Source organism: Carassius auratus, chromosome 49, assembly GCF_003368295.1.
Source record: "Carassius auratus strain Wakin chromosome 49, ASM336829v1, whole genome shotgun sequence".
Taxonomy (NCBI): Eukaryota; Metazoa; Chordata; class Actinopteri; order Cypriniformes; family Cyprinidae; genus Carassius; species Carassius auratus.
In genome coordinates, this window is record NC_039291.1 from 11333417 (window position 1) to 11353923 (window position 20507).

Sequence of the window (20507 nt, forward strand, 5' to 3'; positions counted from 1 at the left end):
CACGTACTATGCCGTATTGTTAAATTAATGCGCAATAGCAGATTTCATTGTAAGCAAAAGAGATGTAGCCTACTGTTCACTGAAATGGACTTTAGAAATAACTATTAAATTGTTCATAAATTGCTTTTCATTTATGGTTGCATTTAGAGAAGAAATCAAGCATTTTGTGTACATAAAGTCTGAATGAGAAAATTATGTGTACGGATCATACTGCTGAGCGTACAGATTTGCTAGCTTCTATACAGTAAACTATGATATTAATGTATGTGTAATTATTATATAAAAACGTGTCAGTTCCTATCACAAGCTGTGCATCGAATAAACTGCGTGCTCACCTGTCCGTCTATGGCGAGCTCAGTAGCTTCAGCCCGCCCTCTTTGAATGATTGACAAGCATATCAACCAATCCGACGCGGCATACTGAACGAAACGGAAGTGAATAGAGAGCGTGAACGTGTTTTTTTTTTTCTGTCAGAAGGGGACGGTGGCGAGAGAGAGAAAGGGCGATTGGAGCGAGATCAGGGGCACTGTCATATTATTTCTATGGAAACGCTACACTGACTGACAGAGGTGAGTGGAGGAAAAGGTGGCTGCGCTTTCGGATGCGTTACGCACGCAACGGATTCCCAGCTTCTCTTCCCCTCAGTGTCAAGAGCGCGGAAACAAGCAGGGACAATCTCTTCAAAGTAGCTCAGAATTGTTCTTTTGAATCTGATTCATAAAAGAAGGAACCTTCAAAAAGTCAAGATGCCCCTGGCACAACTAGTTGACCCTTGGCGAAAGATGGCAATCGGGAGTGCGGCGAGCGAGGTGAGTCTCCATCGTAAATTAAGGTTTATATCACTGATATATTCATTACAACAGCATTACTTGTGTGTTTAGAGGCCACTTCTGTTTGTCGTTGTTGTACAACCTGTTCCAGTTCTTTATCTGTAGACTATATCCGATGTTGGGGATTAACGGTTCTAGAGAATGACCCGTGTTATGTCTATGCTTAAATACTTTTAAAACGACCCGATTGCCAATTGGCTCTTACAAAAAAAAACTCGTAGTTAATTTGCAAGTGGCACATGAGTTTATCTTGATCACTATGATTTGTTAATGGAGGCTGGAGTTTTAATGAATGAGACTGGTGTTCTGACTCATACCTGTGCTGTGTTGATGTACTGATGTAATGATGAATTTAAATGAATATGTGGGAATCTTTACGTTATCACAAGGAATTTATGTTAATAAGCTTTTTATGAGTTATATACAAAATATTTTTTTCTTTTCTTTCTTTTTAGAGATAAATTATACATGATGAAGATGTGAAAATTATTTTCTTTCATTTACTCACCCACAATTATTCCAAAATGTTTATAGAGTACAAGGGGAAATTTTTTATACCTATGACTTTATTTTATTATTATTATTATAAAAAAAAAATGGGGGGGGGGACTGTCCCTTTAAGGGGCAACATTTTTCCCCTGTAATTATTTTTATGGGTATTTAAGATTTTTAAGGCATTTTTCTGCCAATTCATGTAAGATGCTTCTATTGAATCAACTAATTGAAACAATCACTTATGAATGTATGACCCACTAGATAATATTCTATTCAAATGTTTGATAACGTTTAAAATCGGAGGAATTTTAGGCTAAATTTTTGTTCCTGTGGCTGAAAGTACATGATTCCATGGAGTTAAAAGATTTCTTTTGATGTTTTCCCGGGAATTCTAAAGAGCCGTTCTACATAATTCAAATGTGAAAATAGAAATGCTTTTATCATTTACTCACCCACAAATGATTCCAGACAACTTTTTTTCCTGTATGTGGAGCGCAGAAGGACTCTTGCCTAATATCTGCTTTTCTTATTCCATAGAATTTTCATTTTAAGGGAACCGTCCTTTCAAGGGGCCACATTTTCCCACTACAGTTCATTTTTATGGACATAACATGTAAAATGCTTCTACTGAATCAGTTAATTGAGAAACAGTCACTACAGTGTGTAAACCCATTTCTAGCTATAACTTAGAATAGAATACAATTCAATATATCAAATGTTAGATAATACTTTTAAAATCTGAGGAATTTAGACAGATTTTTTTGTTTCTGTTGCTCGAAGTCGATTGGAATTATTTAACCACTAATTTATATAATCATCACTTTACCACAACTAAGTTTGCTCTGTAAGATTGGGTTTGATTAATTTCATCACTAAAAATTTCCTGAAAGTTGAATACCCTTTAATCTGTGACTTTTCCCACACTGATTTGCAACGAATAACGATTCTGTGAATTCAACGACATACATGCAAATTACTGCAGGCGTATACAGTATGTTAGAAAAACTCATATTCAGTCCAACCTGCTCTGTCATCTACTCTGGAATAGCACAATGTTTAGAAATGACTCCTACAACCCCATTGATCCACATGTAATAAAGCCATAAAGCTGCCAAGATGGTATTGTGAAAGAGACGGAGAGAAAAGAGAGACAGGTAACACAGTGTTCCCTTCCAGGCAGCAGATGATCACAGGCCATCCATCAGTTTCACTCCCGCGCAGTGACAGATCGGCCCGTCTGAGTCGCCACCCTGGCTAATTAACCCTAAACAGTCAATGACAGCATGTAGGCCCAGTCTAACGAGACGTTCCACCACTGTCATTTGGTGCAGAGGAGCAGACGTTCATACTGGCACGAGTGTGTGTCTGTTGTAGTAATCAAGGCTTTGTATCACACTTAGAAACTGATCCACACTGCGATTGTTCTGTTCAGTGTAGTCTCGGCTTCAGACGGACCGCCTACAGACCGCCCACAGTCAGTTTGATGACCGTCTGATGATTCATGTTTGATACAAAACTGAAAAGCACTTGTGAATTTCACAAGCTCCAATCAGATTGTCGGACAGCAACACAACATTGGGGTGTGTTGGGAAACTGGGTATTATGAATATTTGCTAAAGTTTTTCAGGTTAAGGATGCGTGATGTAGCCGTACCATACTTGTTATCGACTGATTTTACAGATTTTTGGATTTATCGGAAACAGTTATTTTGAAAATTGGTTGTGTTTCTGATCATTTCCACCATTTTTACATATTAATCATCTTTACTGTGAAGCCTATTTTCCAAACATATCAAATATATATATAATTGTGCTTTAGAATTCATAATTATAATTTAAATGTTTTCTAATTATCATATATAAATGTTACAACTATGACATTGTAAAATGTATCTTTTTAAGTCATAATTAATAATTATGATTTAAGGTGGTGGAAATGGACTTCCATATTCATTACTCAAAGTTAATCTTTAAAAACCCTACTTACTTTTATAACACTGTTATGTAATCTTTAGCAAATCTCAACATTAATATCTATTTTTTTAAATAGTATTGACTGTAACATAAAAATAAGGTCCAAAAATAAATAAATCAATCAATTAGAGACATTAAACCTTTGAAACACTTTTGTCTGAGGCAAGTTTTCTGATTTGTTTTAAGTTCTAAAGTGAAGTAGCCAGTGCTCATTACTTTTGGACAAGCAGAAATTCTGATTCTAAAGTTCATAGAGATTGTTTACTCGTATATTGTCAAGCACATAATAAAAATACAGAATGAACTGTGGTTGTTCTGTGCTGGTCAGATGGTCTGTTCCTGTCAAAGTTGGCAGTTCTTGGCCAGAATAATCCAAACTGTGAACCTGGTGTTACGCAGTTAGTCAAAGGTCTGACTATGTGCTATACTGTGTTCAATGCCCTTTAACACATTATATTGTGCTTTCTATTCGCAATGGTTCATGAGACACTGATTTTCCATATACACCTTTCTCTCACATGACAGACAGAGCCCCATCATGTCTTGGAGGACTCCACGGGAGAAGATGAAAATCTGCCATGTCAAGTGAGTGTCATGCCTCCCTCAGCTCCTACACTCTCCTTACGTCTCTCTCTCTCTCTCTCTCTCTCTCTCTCTCTCTCTTCTCAAGCTCTTTCTATCCTTGTCCATCTCATTTTTTCTTGCCATGTCCCTTCATGGGCTCTGATCTCCTCTTCAGTGTTTTGTAACACTTGACATTTGTCAAGGAGCTTCTTTTCAAGGATGCAGCATAGAGAAGTGGCTCTTCTGAGACGGTGGTCTGAAATGTCCCTCCACGTGCATCTGTAAGGCAAGCTGATGATTGATCATGTGTTCCCCATAGACTGCAAATGTAACGATTGGTGCTCTGATTAGCGTGTGCATGGTGGAGAAGCTGGAAATGCAGCTTGTTACATGGGCACCCTTACAGTCATACTGAGCCACACTGTACCATACTCATTGTATGGGGGGCCAGCATTCTTGTGCCCTTGCTAAAAGGATACCAGCCTAGACAACAAAGTGCTCATTGTTTTTGTTTGTGGGAGCATTTCTGTTTGATCCATAATGGTTGCTCAGGAAGGATTCTTCCTACACTCAGATGCCATTAATGAGTTTCCGTAATGCGCATGTAACAAGTCCATTATGACATCATGCAGTCTGACCTTGTATAGGAAACTGCAAAGACTTTTTAGGTCTCCTCTCCCACTAAAACACTCCCCTGTCTTCCTCCCTAGCTGGTGCTGAGAAGCATTGATTTTTTAAATGCAGGGCAGATGGACCTAGGGGTCTTGTTTGCAAGGAAAGCTGGGTCATCAAAAACATTCTCTAGAATATATGTTGTTTTTCTCTTTAAATGTCCCCACCAATAATGAACAGACTTAATTGTATAAAGTGTCTGAAAGCTGCAAATGTTACGTGATTGATGTGGGTTAGATGCGTACTGTTTCTTGCTTCTCTCCTTCTGTATCCACACTTGTTTTTGACCTTGTATTGGAGAATCTCATGAAAACACTTCAGTCATATTTTACATAAGAAATATAAGTAAATGGGTCACTTCAAAACAATCAAGCATATTTTTTTTCTCTTAATTCACATTGCCATAATTTGTCTAATAGAGTTTTTTTATATATTTTTTTTTTTTATTCTTGTCGCTTTCCATGGTACCAGTCATAAAAGTATCATTACTGTAATTGCACAAATTAAGGCCTTAAAAGGTTCTTAAATCAGAGCAGAAATTCATAAAGTCAAGTCAACTGCAATTTTTTTAAAAAATATCTTTCACAGTATTCTTGTCTTGTTTTCCAATACGAATAACTAAACAACCTTAAATCATAAATATAATCATAAAATGCAAAATGAATGAATAAATAACTTCAATTATTTTTAACAAAATTATTTGAGTTTTACTTGAGAACAAAAATTGCAAGTGAGGTATGAAAATGTTCTATATTTTATATATATATTAGGGGTGTCACGATTTCGATTTTAAATCGAAACCGATCGAAATTAAGTCACAGTCTCGAACTTCGAATTAAAAAATGGAATCGTCGATGCTGCCACGCCCCCATGTTGTATGACGGCAAATCAATGACAAAAATAACCGAGCATTCAACTGATGCTGGCGCGCGCGCTATATGGCTTCGGCGAGAGGAAAACTGAATCGGATGCGAAGAAACGGGAGCCCGCGAGCTCATTTCAAACTTTACTTTACAATTAAAGCCCTCGCGCGCGCATGCTCATTCCCCACATCCTCGCGCTCGATCATCTCACCTCTGCTCGCACAAACAATTTTATTTTTGTCAGTCGTGGGGCGGGGCTTGCTGTTTTAGTTGTTATCTCAAATGTCATTGGTTATTCCCCTTTTCCTAAAGTCAGTATTCGACGCCTGTTAGAAAATGATTAATAATTCACTTGACTTGACCCATGACTTCATCAGTGGACCAGATACATGCGAGTAATCATTTCTTTTGCTTGTTTAATTTATTTTTGTCTTTAATGTAATTTAATGCATTGTTTATAGAGTAGATCTTTTGTAGATACTTGATTAACTGGAATTCTTCTGATTGCTAGTGATTGCAGTCTTGTAATAAGAGATACACATATTTTACAGACTGTAATGATGCACACACACACATACTGTACATACATACATAATATATATATATATATATATATATATATATATATATATATATATATATATATATAAATCTAAATGAATGACAGTGAAGTGTTTAACAAGCGTTTTATCTTTAATCTTTTAAATAGATACATCGTAATATTTGAAGGTTAGTTTAGTCATTTTTTATTGTTTTTGTTTGTTTTGTTATGAACTTGAATGTCATCTTTTGTGACTGCACTTACAAAAGAGAAACTGGATGGCAGTTTATTTTAAGTTTTCAATTGACTAAAGATATAAGTTATTGTTACATTATGTTGTTAATAAAAGTTTTAAATTTGACAGTGTAATGTGGTACATTGCAAACAAAGGTCAGATATTATATTACATAAAAGTCTAGTTTGAAAAATGACAATCTGTGCTTTAAAGAGAATAAATGTAAAAATCGAGAATCGAATCGAACCGTGACCTTAGAATCGAAAATGCAATCGAATCGAGGATTTGGAGAATCGTGACACCCCTAATATATATATATATATAATATTTTGCAGTGTTTATCTTTCTATCCATTATAGTAATAAAAAAACTGTTTTTTTTTTTATTATTATTATGTTAATGAGAATTTAGTGGGGGAAAATATTCATTTATTTGGCTAAATATTATTAAATAATAAAAAATTAAATAAAAGATTAATACATTATGGTGGGTGCTTTTTTTATGCCTACTTTCTTCCATGCTTGCTTTATTTATTTATTTATTTATTTATGCACTCATTTGTTCATGCATTCTTGATTAAAATATAATTTATGTTTTATTTAAAAATTAAATGCTATATTACTATGTATTTGTCAAACATATGATGAGTACATATGACATGTCCATCAATGTTTCAGCTTTATAAATGCATGTGTGTGTATCTAGGGGTTTTGTGTCTGTTTAGTAGACTGGTTGTTTTTTTGTGCCTATGTGTGTTCACCTGGACTTGTTCCGATCCCTGTGTTTAATGGGGCGTATGAGGGTAAACAGTATTTCAGTGGCGTAATGAGAGTTAATGAGTAGGAGAGTGTGTGAATGCATTAGTCATGTGCTCAGTTAAATGGTCTTAAAGCAGCTCTCTTTCTCAGAATAGCTAATAAAACGGGAAGGAAGGAATTAAAGTGTGTGTTCATTACATTTAGTTTGCAATCAGCCACTTAACTTTACATGGAAGCCATTTGAGAGTTTATAAATGGGATTGTATTTAAATTAATTCGCAAAACAGCGGATCACTCCAGTTAGCAGCTTGCTGGCTCCTTCTGGTGAAAACTTACAGCTTATATTAAGGTGATTTGTTTAAATTTATATGAAAAGCATTTAGAAGACACTAACAGAGTGGTTAACAAAAACGGTAAGACTTTTTGATCCAACACGTACAATCAAAACAACTCAGAAGAGGAAGAGGAGACTGAGGAGATTTTCCCATAATTCAGAATGAGTTGAAGAGCCCCTTTCCTTTGCATCTATCCCCTCATCAGGTAGCTATGATTGTCTGTCATACTCCCAGGCACTGTGATCCGACTCTGACACTGATGTTCTGTATGTGTCCAGCATCATCCATGTCTATGTGCGGGGTGTGTGTCGCTTGTTTGTGCTAATGTTTGGCTATGTCTCCAGATCTCTCTGGCAGATGGTATTTAATCTTCTCTGGCCATCTGGACTGACTTTCTCTCGCTTTCGGACACCCACTCTTGCTTCTTTTTACCTCTCTCTCTCCATCTCTTCGTCTTCTTCTGCAGTCATTCGTGTGAGAGAGTGCCGAGACATCATGCTGTCTTTTATCTACTCTGACTCACTCTTCCAGCATGGCCCTGCACACCTGATTCACAGAACTTGCCTGACTCTGATTAAGTAACAAACACAGCTTAAAAATGACCCTGAGAGCATTTTAATTTGCTGTGGAATCAGTCAATAGCCAGCACCACTATTGCTCATAATCAAGGTTAGGGATTGGAATGATGTATTAAATTGAAATGAATGATGTATTAGATTATACAGGTTGTTCCTAAGAAGTATGCTATTGTCAGCCCTCTTCAAAATTCCAGTTAACATGGATTTCCATTTAAATTACTGGATTTTGTCAGTAACATTTCACCTATACTGTAAATGTGACCATATTTTGAAAAGTGATTTGACAAAATAAATTCCTTTACACCAGGATTAGGGGTTTATGATGGAACCATAGAGGGGTTTAATAGTTGATGGAAAGCCAATAATTTATGAAATAATTAAAATATGAAAAAAAGTAAATAAAAAAACATTCAAATTAAAATGGTGACTGTTTCACTGAAATATTAATTTGAAAACCTTAGAAGACACAGGGTTTAGCTGACAAAAAGGTCTGGGAATCCCTGCCATAAAGTGCATTTGTGAAATGTTGTCGGCAATTTCAGTAGTGTAGCAATGTATGAAACACGACTATTATTCTGACTTTCATGATAAATTATGTCTCTTTAGGCAGTCTTTCGAGTGCAGTGCATAGTCATGTTAATGTGAATGTGTTTACTGTGTTCGTATATATTTATGTAAACTTTTGGCTTTTTCAGGATTACATTTCTCTGCAGTGTTCCTTCCTGTTTCCCAACCGAGATCAGTCCATCTATTTTCAGTTACAGGCCATATGATCCTGCACCAGTTGGTATAAAATACCCATAATACCCTCTTGATTGATTAAAACATGGGTCTGTTTACTGACAGATCTATAAAGACCTGTTTACACATGATGCTGATGGCGTGACCAGGCAGTGATTCAGTCACAGTCCTTCCCCACCCCATCCTCAGTCCCAGCGGCGTCGTGATGGGTCGCAGCTGGTCACTTACAGTGCTCTAATGCTTGAGGATCAGTAGAGCTTCCTGGGAGTGATGGCCCTCTCTGCCTGTTTGCTGGGTCTTTGGATACATGTGTCCATGATGTGTGTAACACACACACTCACAGAGGTTATACTGCGTAATGGCATTAATTCGTACTAAAGGCTTCCTGTGGATCTTTCATTGTGAAGCTCTTTCCTCTAACGTCCCACATAACCTGGACACAATAGCGGTGTGACGGCACTCTGTATGTATGAGAGAGCGAGAGTGGGTGTGTGTCAGAGACGTGGCGTGCGACTTTGGAGCGGTCCGAGACCCTCTGAATCGGCGTTGGTTAAACTCTGCTCTTTGTTCCCAGCTGAATAAGTGTGGGAGAATTGATTCATCTTCATTCCTGTGCACAAGAGCTGCAAGGACAGGCTCTCATTAGCACGGCAGACTCACAGCCTCAAAAGTGGGGTGGGGGATCGGTCAGAACCCTAAAAGTCTTTCTGTATCTCGGGGTGAGGATGAGGGGAACAGTGCAACAAAGCTTCAGTCTGCAGGGATTAACAGTGAGGATTTTTTCTGCTGGCACAGTCGGGCCAATAGGTCAGATTTTTAATTGCCCTACCCTGCCACTTCACCTCGGGGTAGGGGTGGGGGTTAGCATCATATATTGATCTGTGAAGGGAAAAAGTTTTATACACACACACACACACACACACAGATATATATATATATATTATAAAAATACGTTTACTTTTATTAATCAAGAATGTATTTAAAATGTAGCACAGTTTCTAAATATTGCATATGGTTCAAACATTATTTATTTATAGAATATTTTTAACTCCGCTATTAAGACCACATCACATGGATGTGATCAGATAAATGTAAAACGGCTGGAACGCACATACTCTTTCCATAACGTTATGAGCGTCAAGTGGTCTGAAATTCTCTCACATTGACTTTGATCCATTGTTCATTTTTATTTTTAAGCTCTGGTCTGTACTGCCTAGATGAACACATGACAAAGGAATGTGAAAAAAAAAAAACGAGGAAAGTAAAGTTGCAGCCAGAGAGGAAATTGAAGGCAGAGGAAGAAAAAAAGAAAAAACATTTTACGAGAGAGATTGTGGAGGATGGGGGGGGGGGGGGGGTTGTTGAAAAGTTATTGAGATCTAGAGAGGGGTTTCATTAAGCTTGTCTCTGTTGGCTTTAATGCAAATGTCTTCTTCAGCAGCACTCACTCTGCAGTTAAAACGCCCTTCATCTCATACATCGGTGGCCTAGTGCCACAACGACAATAATTGTGAATGACTCCAGTGAGTGTTTTGATAAGACAGACACGTCTGAGAAGCAGTAGGAGAGACTCACTGAGAAAATGCTGCTATTTTCTGCAGTGTGCACTGCAGTCTATGCTGTGTCAGGATGAGTAAGTGCTGTCTATTGCGCTGCATGAAGGACATGGCATGTGGAAGTCCACTTGACACATTAAAGGCAAATGAGGCTATGCAATTTTTTACATATGATTCAAAAGTTTTTTTTTCTTTTGAATACTTTTTTATTTAAATGAATACTTTTTAGCTAGGATACATTAAATTAATCAAAAGTGACAGTAAAGACATCTATAATGTAACATAAGAATTTTATTTCAAATGAAATGTTATCGAAGAATCCTGAAAAATGTATCACAGTCTTAGCAAAAATATGAAGCAGCAAAACTGTTTTCAACATTGATAATGCTAATAATAAATTTCTTGAGCTCTCTGCATTTTAGAATGATTTCTGAAGGATCATGTGACACTGAAAACTGGAGTAATGATGCTGAAATTCAACTTTGCCATTACAGGAATAACTTGCATTTTAAAATATATCCAAATAGAAAACCGTTGTAATAAATTGGAGTAATATTTCACAATATCACTGTTAAAATATATATTATCATTATAAAATAAAGCATGTATATAACTTTGTTTCATAAACATCATTATTATTATTCTGATTAATTTTAGTGTTGTTGCTATTATTTGTTTTCTTTATTGGCTTTTTAAATTGCTTTTTATTAACTTCTTGAAAACATTCCTATAGAAATTTTGCAGGATGTAGTTTATTGTCCATTATTTAATGTCCAATATTCATGGGTGGTGGAAAAATGAATTTTAGACCCTGGTCTCACATCATTCTGTCTTTCTATCAATAAACTCTTCCGATTCTGTGTTCAGCTTCGTTCAACGTTAGGCGCTCCGTGCTGTTTATTGTTCTCTTCCCTCTGAGACAAGAAGGAGACAGGGACGATGTTTTTCCACATCTGAAGGCATGTTGGGAGGCAGTCTTGGCGCAGCTCCACGCGTGAGAGGAGGTTTTTACATGCCTGCGAGGTCAGGATCTGAAGGTGATGTAATGTCCTCGTCAGGGTGCCGCACTTCCTGAGAGCTTTCCAAGAACAGGGGGCCGATGGGAGGATTCCTGCTCTGTCATTCAGCACAGGAAGTTGGATGAAGCAGATGAAAAAATAACACACAACTTTGAACTTGATCCGGTGCCACGTGAACTGGTTCAGCCCTGGATGATCTGACGCAGACTGAATCTCAGCCGGAAAAAAAGATCGGCTATTTAATATAATTTCCAGCATCTCTTGGGTTAAAAGGGCCCCACACCTTAAAATATTAGCAATGGTCATGGTCCTAAGCATTATTTAACTGTGGAGGATGTATGAAAGACCAAGCGACAGGAAACTGAGACTTTCTTTGCATGAGTGTACACACTCATATACAGCCCTACTTGTATGTTCATGGCTGATATAGTAGTGATGCTCTCTTTGGTCAGATGTGCCTCTTCCTGTGCGGGTGTTGCCTAGGAAACCAGGGCGGGACATGGTCTAATCTCAGTGGTGACCTGCAGCTGTAGGCCCTTCCTGAGCAGGCGTTTCCTTTTATTTGTCTTTTGTGTGCATGTATAACTGCAACACAGTCGGACCCTTAAGTGTACACCCCTGCCACCTTCGACAAGGATTCTGGATTAACAGCGTGAAGTGACTGACATGTGGACAGGACCATGCTGAAAATGTTTCCCTTGCGGATCAGGCAGAGAAACACACGGGTGAGAGCCCTTCGGTTTTGTCAATATATGAATTATTAGACCGATTAAAGCTCACATATGGTTTCTGAAGGTTGAGCAGATCTGATTTAAACCGTTAAATGTGTTACCTTACTTTTAAGGGGGAGACGTTTCATACATTTTTCTTATAGGTCAAGGGAAGAGGGCATGAGGAGGAAATGGATGATGTATTAAGGATGTAGTGTGTACAGTAGAAGGAAGTGTAGTTTATGTCATTGTTGTGTTTTTTTGCTCATTGCCGTTTTGAGCAGGAAGAACCACGTCAAAGGACTGAAACATTTATTTGTCAGAATGTCTAGAGCATGAAATAGTTTTAAATCTCCCTCAGCTCTCCAGTTTTGGCCACACTTACTCGTAATTCTGTTTCAGATTGTGCTGTGCATGTGTTCTTTTGTTGCGTCCTTCTCTAATGAGCGAATGCTTTGTGCCCTAGAGACTGAAAGTTCGGCACAGTTTGAACTTTTGCAATTAGTGGACCTGGCTCCAGAAAAGGGCCCCTGAGAAACAAAACTAACATTGATGATGACTAGACATAGACAACGAGGACATGTGTTTGTGGTTGAGAATTTTTTTTTGTGTGCTTGTATGTTACACAGTGGCTCAGATGAAATCTATCAAGAACACTTTTGGCTCTTATTTCACCCTAAATTCTAAAGAAAATGTATTAATTTAAATGTAATGTATTAATATATTGTCACAGTTTATGTACATTTTAATTCATAATACATTACATTTATTTAATGATAATTTAAAAATGTTTATAAATCTGCACTTAATTTAAAGTCAGTGTTAAAACATTTATAAGTATAAACCTTTGGGATCATTAAGATGTTTTTCATGTTTCAAGTATTATGTTTAAATAAGTATTATTGTGCTATATTATGAAATTGTATTACATTTTAAAATATTTATTTTCTGTTTGAATACATTTAATATGCCGATTTACTGCTCGATACATTTCTTATTATTATCAGTGTTGAAAATGGTTTAATATTTTTGTGGAAACTGTCAAACTGACTTTTTTTTTTTTTCAGTTTAAGAAGAAAATCTTACTGACCCCAAACTTTAGTGTGTAGAAGTTGCAAATAAAAGTATTGTTTGCTGTATGTTCATTAAAGCTAATTGAACTTTTTTTTAATGAAGTATTACCCTTTTGCCTAAAAAAATTCAATGTTAAGAACATTAAGATTTGCATTGTTTCATTATTTTTATGATAGGCTTCATTTGCTTTATGCAAAATATCCATTTGGTTTTAAGGTGAAATGTGATACAGATGCTGTTTGGCACCTTTGATTCAAAACCAGGTTGACTGTCTGTTTGGTGTTGTGTGTTGGTCTGGTCTGGTCTTTCTGGTATGAGATGAAATTGGACTCAAAATGATTAAAGGTCCCGTTTTATGCGTTTTTTTTTTTTAAGCTTTGATTGTGTTTACAGTGTGCAATATAACATGTGTTCATGTTTCGCGTGTAAAAAAACAGTATTGTTTAGGGGTGCTCCGATCACGATCGACCGATCATTATGCGCATCTCATCAGTAAAGCCGGTTCTCTAATCAGCGGTTAATTCCATCAGGTGCGTGATTTCACATAGAGCAGCTGTTACTACAGAGAGCCGTTGTTAATAGAGAAGATGCGCAAATCCACTTCATTTTCAGCGTTTTTTGGCGCATCTCGTCAGTTAACAACGGCTCTGTGTAGTAACAGCTGCTCTATGTGAAATCACGCACCTGATGGAATTAATCGCTGATTAGATAACCGGCTTTACTGACGCGATGCGCATTAACGATCGGCCGATCGTGATCAGAGCACCCCTAGTATTGTTCAAACAATTCATCTATATGTATACCGCTGTTTTCACTGTCAGAAAAACGGGCTGATGTGTTCCTTGTTCTATAAAGTCCCTCCTTCAGAAATATGTAACGAGTTCTGATTGGGCCAGCAGTTCCTGTGTTGTGATTCGACAGCAGCTTACAGCACGCTGCCCTCCTGCAAACGCGATTGGACTAGTTTTGGAGTAGTTTTGAGAAGCAAGTGGGCAGGAGCATGTGCTGGAGATCTATTTGTAGTCACAGGAGCGTTTTTACTGACGAGATGCGCATGAAAATCGCGTTCGTTTTTTTGCGCAGCCCTAACATCTAGTTAACAAAGCTAAACAGCGTTGCCCTTTGTGTAATAAGTTACAGAAACTGTTAAACGCACCAACTTAAATAATAAAATACACTTACCAGTTGTGGTCCATAAACAACACCTTCTCCAGACAAAGAGGGAACTGCTCCATCTTTCAAGAATAATCTTTGTGCAAATCCGGCATTAAACTGATTGAGAAAGTTGTCCTCAGCAAGCTGTCCTCAGCAAAATTTGCTGCACATGCGAATTATAATTTTCCGGAACCGAGTTAAACATAAATTGTAACCATTAATCTCCAAGTACAGCGTCCCTGGGAAGCCCAAACAAAGATGATTGGACTCAAACGACATGGCGACAAACACAAACACAGCTCTTCCTTCTCCGTGGGAGAGCAACAAGGCCACACCCCCTTTTTGTGAATTCATGTGGGCGGAGGTTAGTCAAAAAACTGTTTTAGTGACGTCATTACTGCAGGAACTAGAGGGATGTAGTCCAAACGGGTCGTTCATTGTAGGCGAATTCTGTTAAATCAAATATCTCGATTGACATTGAACTTTGAGCTTTAGAATTTTACAGATATTATTTATACTCTAACAACCACATTACACACTAATTTCATTTGGATTTTGAGACTTCATTTTCGCAGTTTACAGCATTTCACATCCCACACACACACACCTACTAACGAACAAGGCCCAGTGCAATTCATTAACGTGTACACTATTTGAAAAATTTGCGAATGTGCGTCATTACACTGAAACAAATGCTTTTCGATCGGTGTCTGCAGAGTTAAGATTTACATTAATGTGCAGCATTTTGTTCAAATAGAGACATATGTTATAGTTTTTATTAAAAATTATCCTTATTTGTGCAAGTATGCATTAAAATTTGCATTTGTCAAAATCAAATGAATCTGACTGACATTTTGATTTCTCTGCATTGGAAAGGAGGACAGAGCATTCATTTATTTCTTTCCATTTTTGTCTTTTCGTTTCATCTCTTTTATGTTTTCTTTGCTTTCCGGACATTTCGAGTTCACAGGCAGCACAGACATTGTCAGGAACTTGATATTGTGGAGTTGGACACAAAGGGAGACACAGTTTGGATACAGTGGGTATTATTGTGACTTGCAAACCACCCAGAGGAGCCCGGAAACAAGATAATCAGATTTTAGTTTTTGACTCAGTTCAAACCTCTGACCTTTAAAAATCACAGAAACCCAGAATACATGCTCTGGCTTTTGTGGGTTCTTTGCCTAGTTGTCTTCAGAAATCTTTTTGGATTAGTCATTCAGCTCCTGATTGTTTCTGTCAGTTGAAATATTACAGAAATTTTAGTGCCGTGGGCCAAAGCATTGAGTTGAAGTCTAGCTCACTTATAATTGATTAGTTCTATTGATCTTCCTATCCGCCCTCGGAAATGCATGAATAAATGATACCTCCATCTCTCTTCCATTATCTTCATGTAGAAATCTTTTTTCCTTTAAAAAATGCACACACTTCTTTTTTTCTTAAGAATATGGATTGATATTGGATATGTTATTGAGATAACCTTTTTTAATCGGTTTTGATGTCACTTAAAATTAATTATTAAAAAAATAAATATATAATATTAATATTATATATTAATATACATTATTTTAATCTTTGTTTATTTATTTGCAAATATGTTTTTTAGCCCCTTAAGTATTAATATATAAGTGTGTGTGTGTGTGTGTGTGTGAGAGAGAGAGAGAGAGAGAGAGAGACAGACACAGTGATGGAGATCATTTATGTTTGCAGTACACCAGCCATGGATGGTTAAGACAGCTGACTCCACTGTGATGTGACCCTCTCTCTCACTCACTCACTCACTCACTCACTCACTCACTCACACAAACACACACACACACACACACAAAACTCCACAGTCAATAGCAAATACTTAAACTAATAATAAAAAAACATACTTACAGTAGCTGATTCAGAAGTGCCAGATTGTATTAGCAAAGTCAGAATTACCTCCTCTCCTAGATTCAGGAAATGGTCGTCCATAAAAACTTAAAGTTTCCTAAATGCATCTACTTTCGGAAGGCCAAATAAAGTGCTTTTGCTTTCACCTAGATACTCACAGCATCTGCCTGACATGGCTGCTTCAACACTAACTGCGGTTACTGAAACCACGCCTTCTTTCTTTGAACATTTAGGCGGCATTACGCAAATATTTTTCCACATAGTGACGTAGAGATGTGGGGGCGTGTTTGAATGAGGGGCGTGGCAGAGTAAAGTGCAACTTTACAGATCTTCTTTACACACCAAGAGCTTTAATGCTCCAAAGAAAAATTTAAATCGCATCATATGACCCCTTTAATATTTAATATTAATAAATATTTAATCTTTTATTTTTAATTTATTTATTTTAGATTATTTTTATGTTAGCTTTTTGCCAATTCTATTAAAAATAGTGAAAGAAAAAGAACAAGAAATGAATGAATGCAAATGAAATCATGAAATGTGGCAAGCTTTATTCAAACTTCTGTCCCTCTCAAATGAGAACCACAGTTTATTTTCGATTATATTTATACTGTCATGCGCTGCTTATTTGTGTGCTTATATTGATCTTCTCTGAGTTTCCACAATGCACCTGTCTCTGAAATCTTTGAGTTTTAAGTGTTTAAGAGTAACAGTTCTAGAATGGAGTGTCAGACTCTCACTTGTCATTTACTACAAATGACCTTGAAATTCATCAGTACAATGAGAGAAACTGGATCCTTAGGGATCTCACAGCTGCTCTCTGAGGTCAGAAACCTGCTCAGTTGAGTTGCATAACACATTGCTCTCACACACATACTCAAAACCAAAACCCAGAGCACTGTCTATATCAGACAGAGTTCACCTTATTTGGCTTCTGTTTATTAGTTCCTGACTTATCATAATAGGAAACTCTCCTTGTACCATGATAATATGCACTTTTCAGAGCTGTTGGTTGAGCTTGTGTCATCTGAGTGGAAAATGGTGAGTGTGGCATCCTGTTTATGGAGCATAGAGTTGGTCTTTCTGACTTCAAGGGCCTGAGAGCCCGGCCAGCCAAGTTGTTAATTGTGTTGCGCAAGCGGCTTTAGTGAAACTGACTCCCAGAATTCCATACATACAGCTCACATGATCTACAAGCATGGAGAGGTGGAAAATAGATTGTATGTTCCTCTTTGGCGATGTCTATAAGCCTGTATTGTCCCTGAGAAATGTACTCTTGGGTAATCAATGGTGTTAAAAGGAAACGGGGTTTGTAAAGAAGTCATACACAGATATTTCGGTCAGGCTGATTATTTAGACAATATTTGACCAGTTTCCTTAATGTGTTGGTTTCAAAATGTACCAACCTTGCAGATGGATAATACTCCTTTTCTGTTTTCAGGTGAATTGAGTTATTGTAGTTGTGTAAAATAAACCTTTGAGTAACTTTCATCAGTATTTTAAATGTTTTGTTTCTGCTCGCCCCAAATTTTACTTGCCCTGCCAGAATTTTTTACGGTGCCACTTGACCCCAAAATTTATGTTTTCTTGTTTTTTTTTTTAATTTCACGTTTCTTCAACGTTTTTTCAAGCACAATTCTTAAACACAAAACAATGGCACATGATGCAAAACTATTAATTTAAGTAATTTTTGACAAAACCCTCATCCATGTTAGTCAGCTACATGACACATACTTTTTATCATTTTTCATGGCCATGGGTCGTAGTGGTCTCTAGTTATCAACATTGATTACTTCTGTAAAGTGGTTGTAGGGTGTTGTAAGTGTCCTTGGAGTTAATTGAAGGTCCACTGTGTTCTGCACACCTATAGACTGTTTGAAGGCAATAGTTCTTGCTATGCACCACTGGACTGTACACAACAGGTGTTGTTAATCTCAGCTGTAGCCCGACATCCTGAAACAAGGCTGAGCCTTGTGTGTATGTGTCTCTGTGTGACTGGTCAGCTGTGAGGAGTGTGTGGGGATCTCCAGGACTCTGTACTAGAGGGATTGACGGGTTCTCAGGAGGGGAATCTACCAGTTTGGCTTTAACACTCCCTCCTTCAGGACTGGGCTTCCCCCCTCAGTGAATCAGTGATTGTCATCCGGGCACTCACTCCTTACAAATTCTTGCATATCCTGGCACTCACTCACTTGGACCGTGTTCCTCCAGACCAGAGGCAGAAGTAGGGCAGAAGCGGTATGGGAGCTTTTAAGTCCTGGATGCTTGTTTTCGGTGAGCCAGTGATCTGTATGCTGCAATGTAGACTGAAGGCTCTACGGAGTCTGTTTCAGAGACGGCCTGAAAGATTCCCCTGCAGAACGGTGAGTACTGTACTCTGGACAGTGATCAGGTTTCCGCTTGGCTCCAAAGCTGACGTGTACCTCCGGAAGGCATTTATTAGACACTCACTTACAGGTTATGGAAAACATACTATTTTATTCTATATTAAATTATGTGTAAGTTGTAAGTTTATTCAAATGTATTAATGTGAGTTTGTAGGTGTTTTTTTTTTCACTTAACTTCATTTTGTAGGCATCTACAAAAAATAAAGAATACAAAGTTAAATGTGATAATTAAGATTCAATATTTATATATAGTTTTGAAATCTAATTGATGTTTTTAAAATACATACTTATTTTATATATGTATGCAGGTACAAAACCTTTTAAATATGATGGTGTTTAGTAGATGTGAATTATTATTTTTATTTTTTTTTATAGACCAATGAGATACATCTTTGTTTGTACGTGTGATAAAGGTGCTCTTTAAGTCAGTGATTACATGGTACATGCACATCCTGTATTGTCACCATCTGTACTCTGAATCACAGTCTCTACAATACCAACACACAACACTTCAACCACAGTCCACAGATACACACACACACACACACACACACACACTGGAGAACAGCTCTCCATCAGACACGAATCGGACACAATCATTCACAAACAAGCATGCTGGAATCAGGCCTAAAGTCTTCATCATACTCATTCGATCTTTGTAGTACACATGGCTGTGATTTGTAGTGGAAGTTTATAAGATTCAAATAACTAGCTCATCATGTATTTTTGTCGACTTCCATTTGGACTCTTAAGCGTTAGCGATTCATTCTCATTCTGAAGTATCAGTTTCCATTCTTGGCGACATTGAGATGAGCTGTGAATTATGCTCAGCGAGAGCTGAGGAGAGAGGCGGGGAAGTGCTGCTGCTTGGATGCTTGTATGGGTTTAGTGTGATGCAGGTGAACACTGGATTCATCATGCCTCCCTCCCTTTGTGTTTCTTTCCCTCCATCGATTGGTCCAATGATTTTCTCTTTCATATCTCTGGAAAACAGAGCTTGCATTGAAGCTTTGTAGATTTCTGAATGCTTCCAGAGAAGAATCCCAAGTTCTTGCAGACCCTTTCCTATGTTTTTGATAATCATGACTTTTCAGACAAACTAAAGAAATTAATGGAGGAACAAGCTCAGGTAAAATCTATTCCTTTCTCAATTACAAAAGAGGAGGTTAGGTCTGTATTTAAGAGAATTAAGGTAAATAAGAGTCCAGGACCGGATGGAATTACTGGGAGATTGTTGAAGTGCTGTTCAGAGCAGCTCTGTGGGGTGTTTGCAAACATCTTTGAGATGTCCTGGGAACAGGGAAGGGTCCCAATGGCTTGGAAGGAGTCTATCATAGTTCCAGTGGCGAAGGGCAACACTGTGAGCACACTAAATGACTTCAGACCAGTGGCATTGACCTCACTGGTCATGAAGTCATTTGAAAGGATTGTTAAGCGGCTTCTGCTGTTCAGGGTGGGTGGGGCCCTGGACCCTTTGCAATTTGCATATAGGGCTAGCAGAGGGGTAGAGGATGCCCAGATTACACTCTTAGATCTCCTCTATAGACATTTAGAGGGTCCTGGTACACATGCCAGGCTCTTGTTTTTGGATTTTTCTTCTGCTTTTAATACTATCCAGCCACACGTTTTAGTCAGTAAATTATTATCAGAATTTAACATTGAGAGTAATCTTGTGTGCTGGATTATGGACTTTTTAACTAACAGAACACAGCGAGTTAAGGTGAATGGTTGTCTCTCTCGAAGGCATGTCTCTTCCACTGGCTCCCCGCAGGGTTGTGTACTTTCACCTTTACTATACATCCTCTACACTAACGATTGTAGGAGTCAGTATAGTAATAGACACATTCTGAAATATGCGGATGATACAGTTATTGTCAGTTTACTGCAGAAACATGAATCTCAGCATGGGCCAGTGGTCGATGAGTTTGTAAGTTGGTGTGACAGGTCTTTTCTCCATCTTAACACCTCTAAAACCAAGGATATGCTCATAGATTTTAGGAGAAAACAATCAGGTAGTCCTCCACCCACCTATATAAAAGGAATTGGCATAGAGGTAGTGGAGCAGTACAAATATCTGGGCACTGTGATAGACAATAAACTTAAATTTAACATAAATGCAGAGATGATCTGTAAAAAGGGA

At 37.6% G+C, this 20507-nt stretch overlaps 1 protein-coding gene across 3 annotated transcripts in view; it reads left to right on the top strand.

Annotated features, from left to right (window-relative positions):
• The first annotated feature begins 669 nt into the window (after nt 1-669).
• The window catches only part of LOC113066211 (ribosomal protein S6 kinase alpha-3), a 34552-nt gene continuing 14714 nt past the window's right edge, over nt 670-20507 (top strand). The window contains exons 1-2 of one of the 3 annotated variants that reach the window (XM_026238008.1): nt 670-809; nt 3824-3883. In XM_026238008.1, coding sequence (XP_026093793.1) covers nt 747-809; nt 3824-3883 — 123 coding nt within the window. In that variant the 5' untranslated portion in view covers nt 670-746. Of the gene's footprint in view, nt 810-3823; nt 3884-11484; nt 11886-20507 lie in introns of those variants that run through there. The other 2 variants (XM_026238009.1, XM_026238011.1) reach the window with 2 other exon arrangements.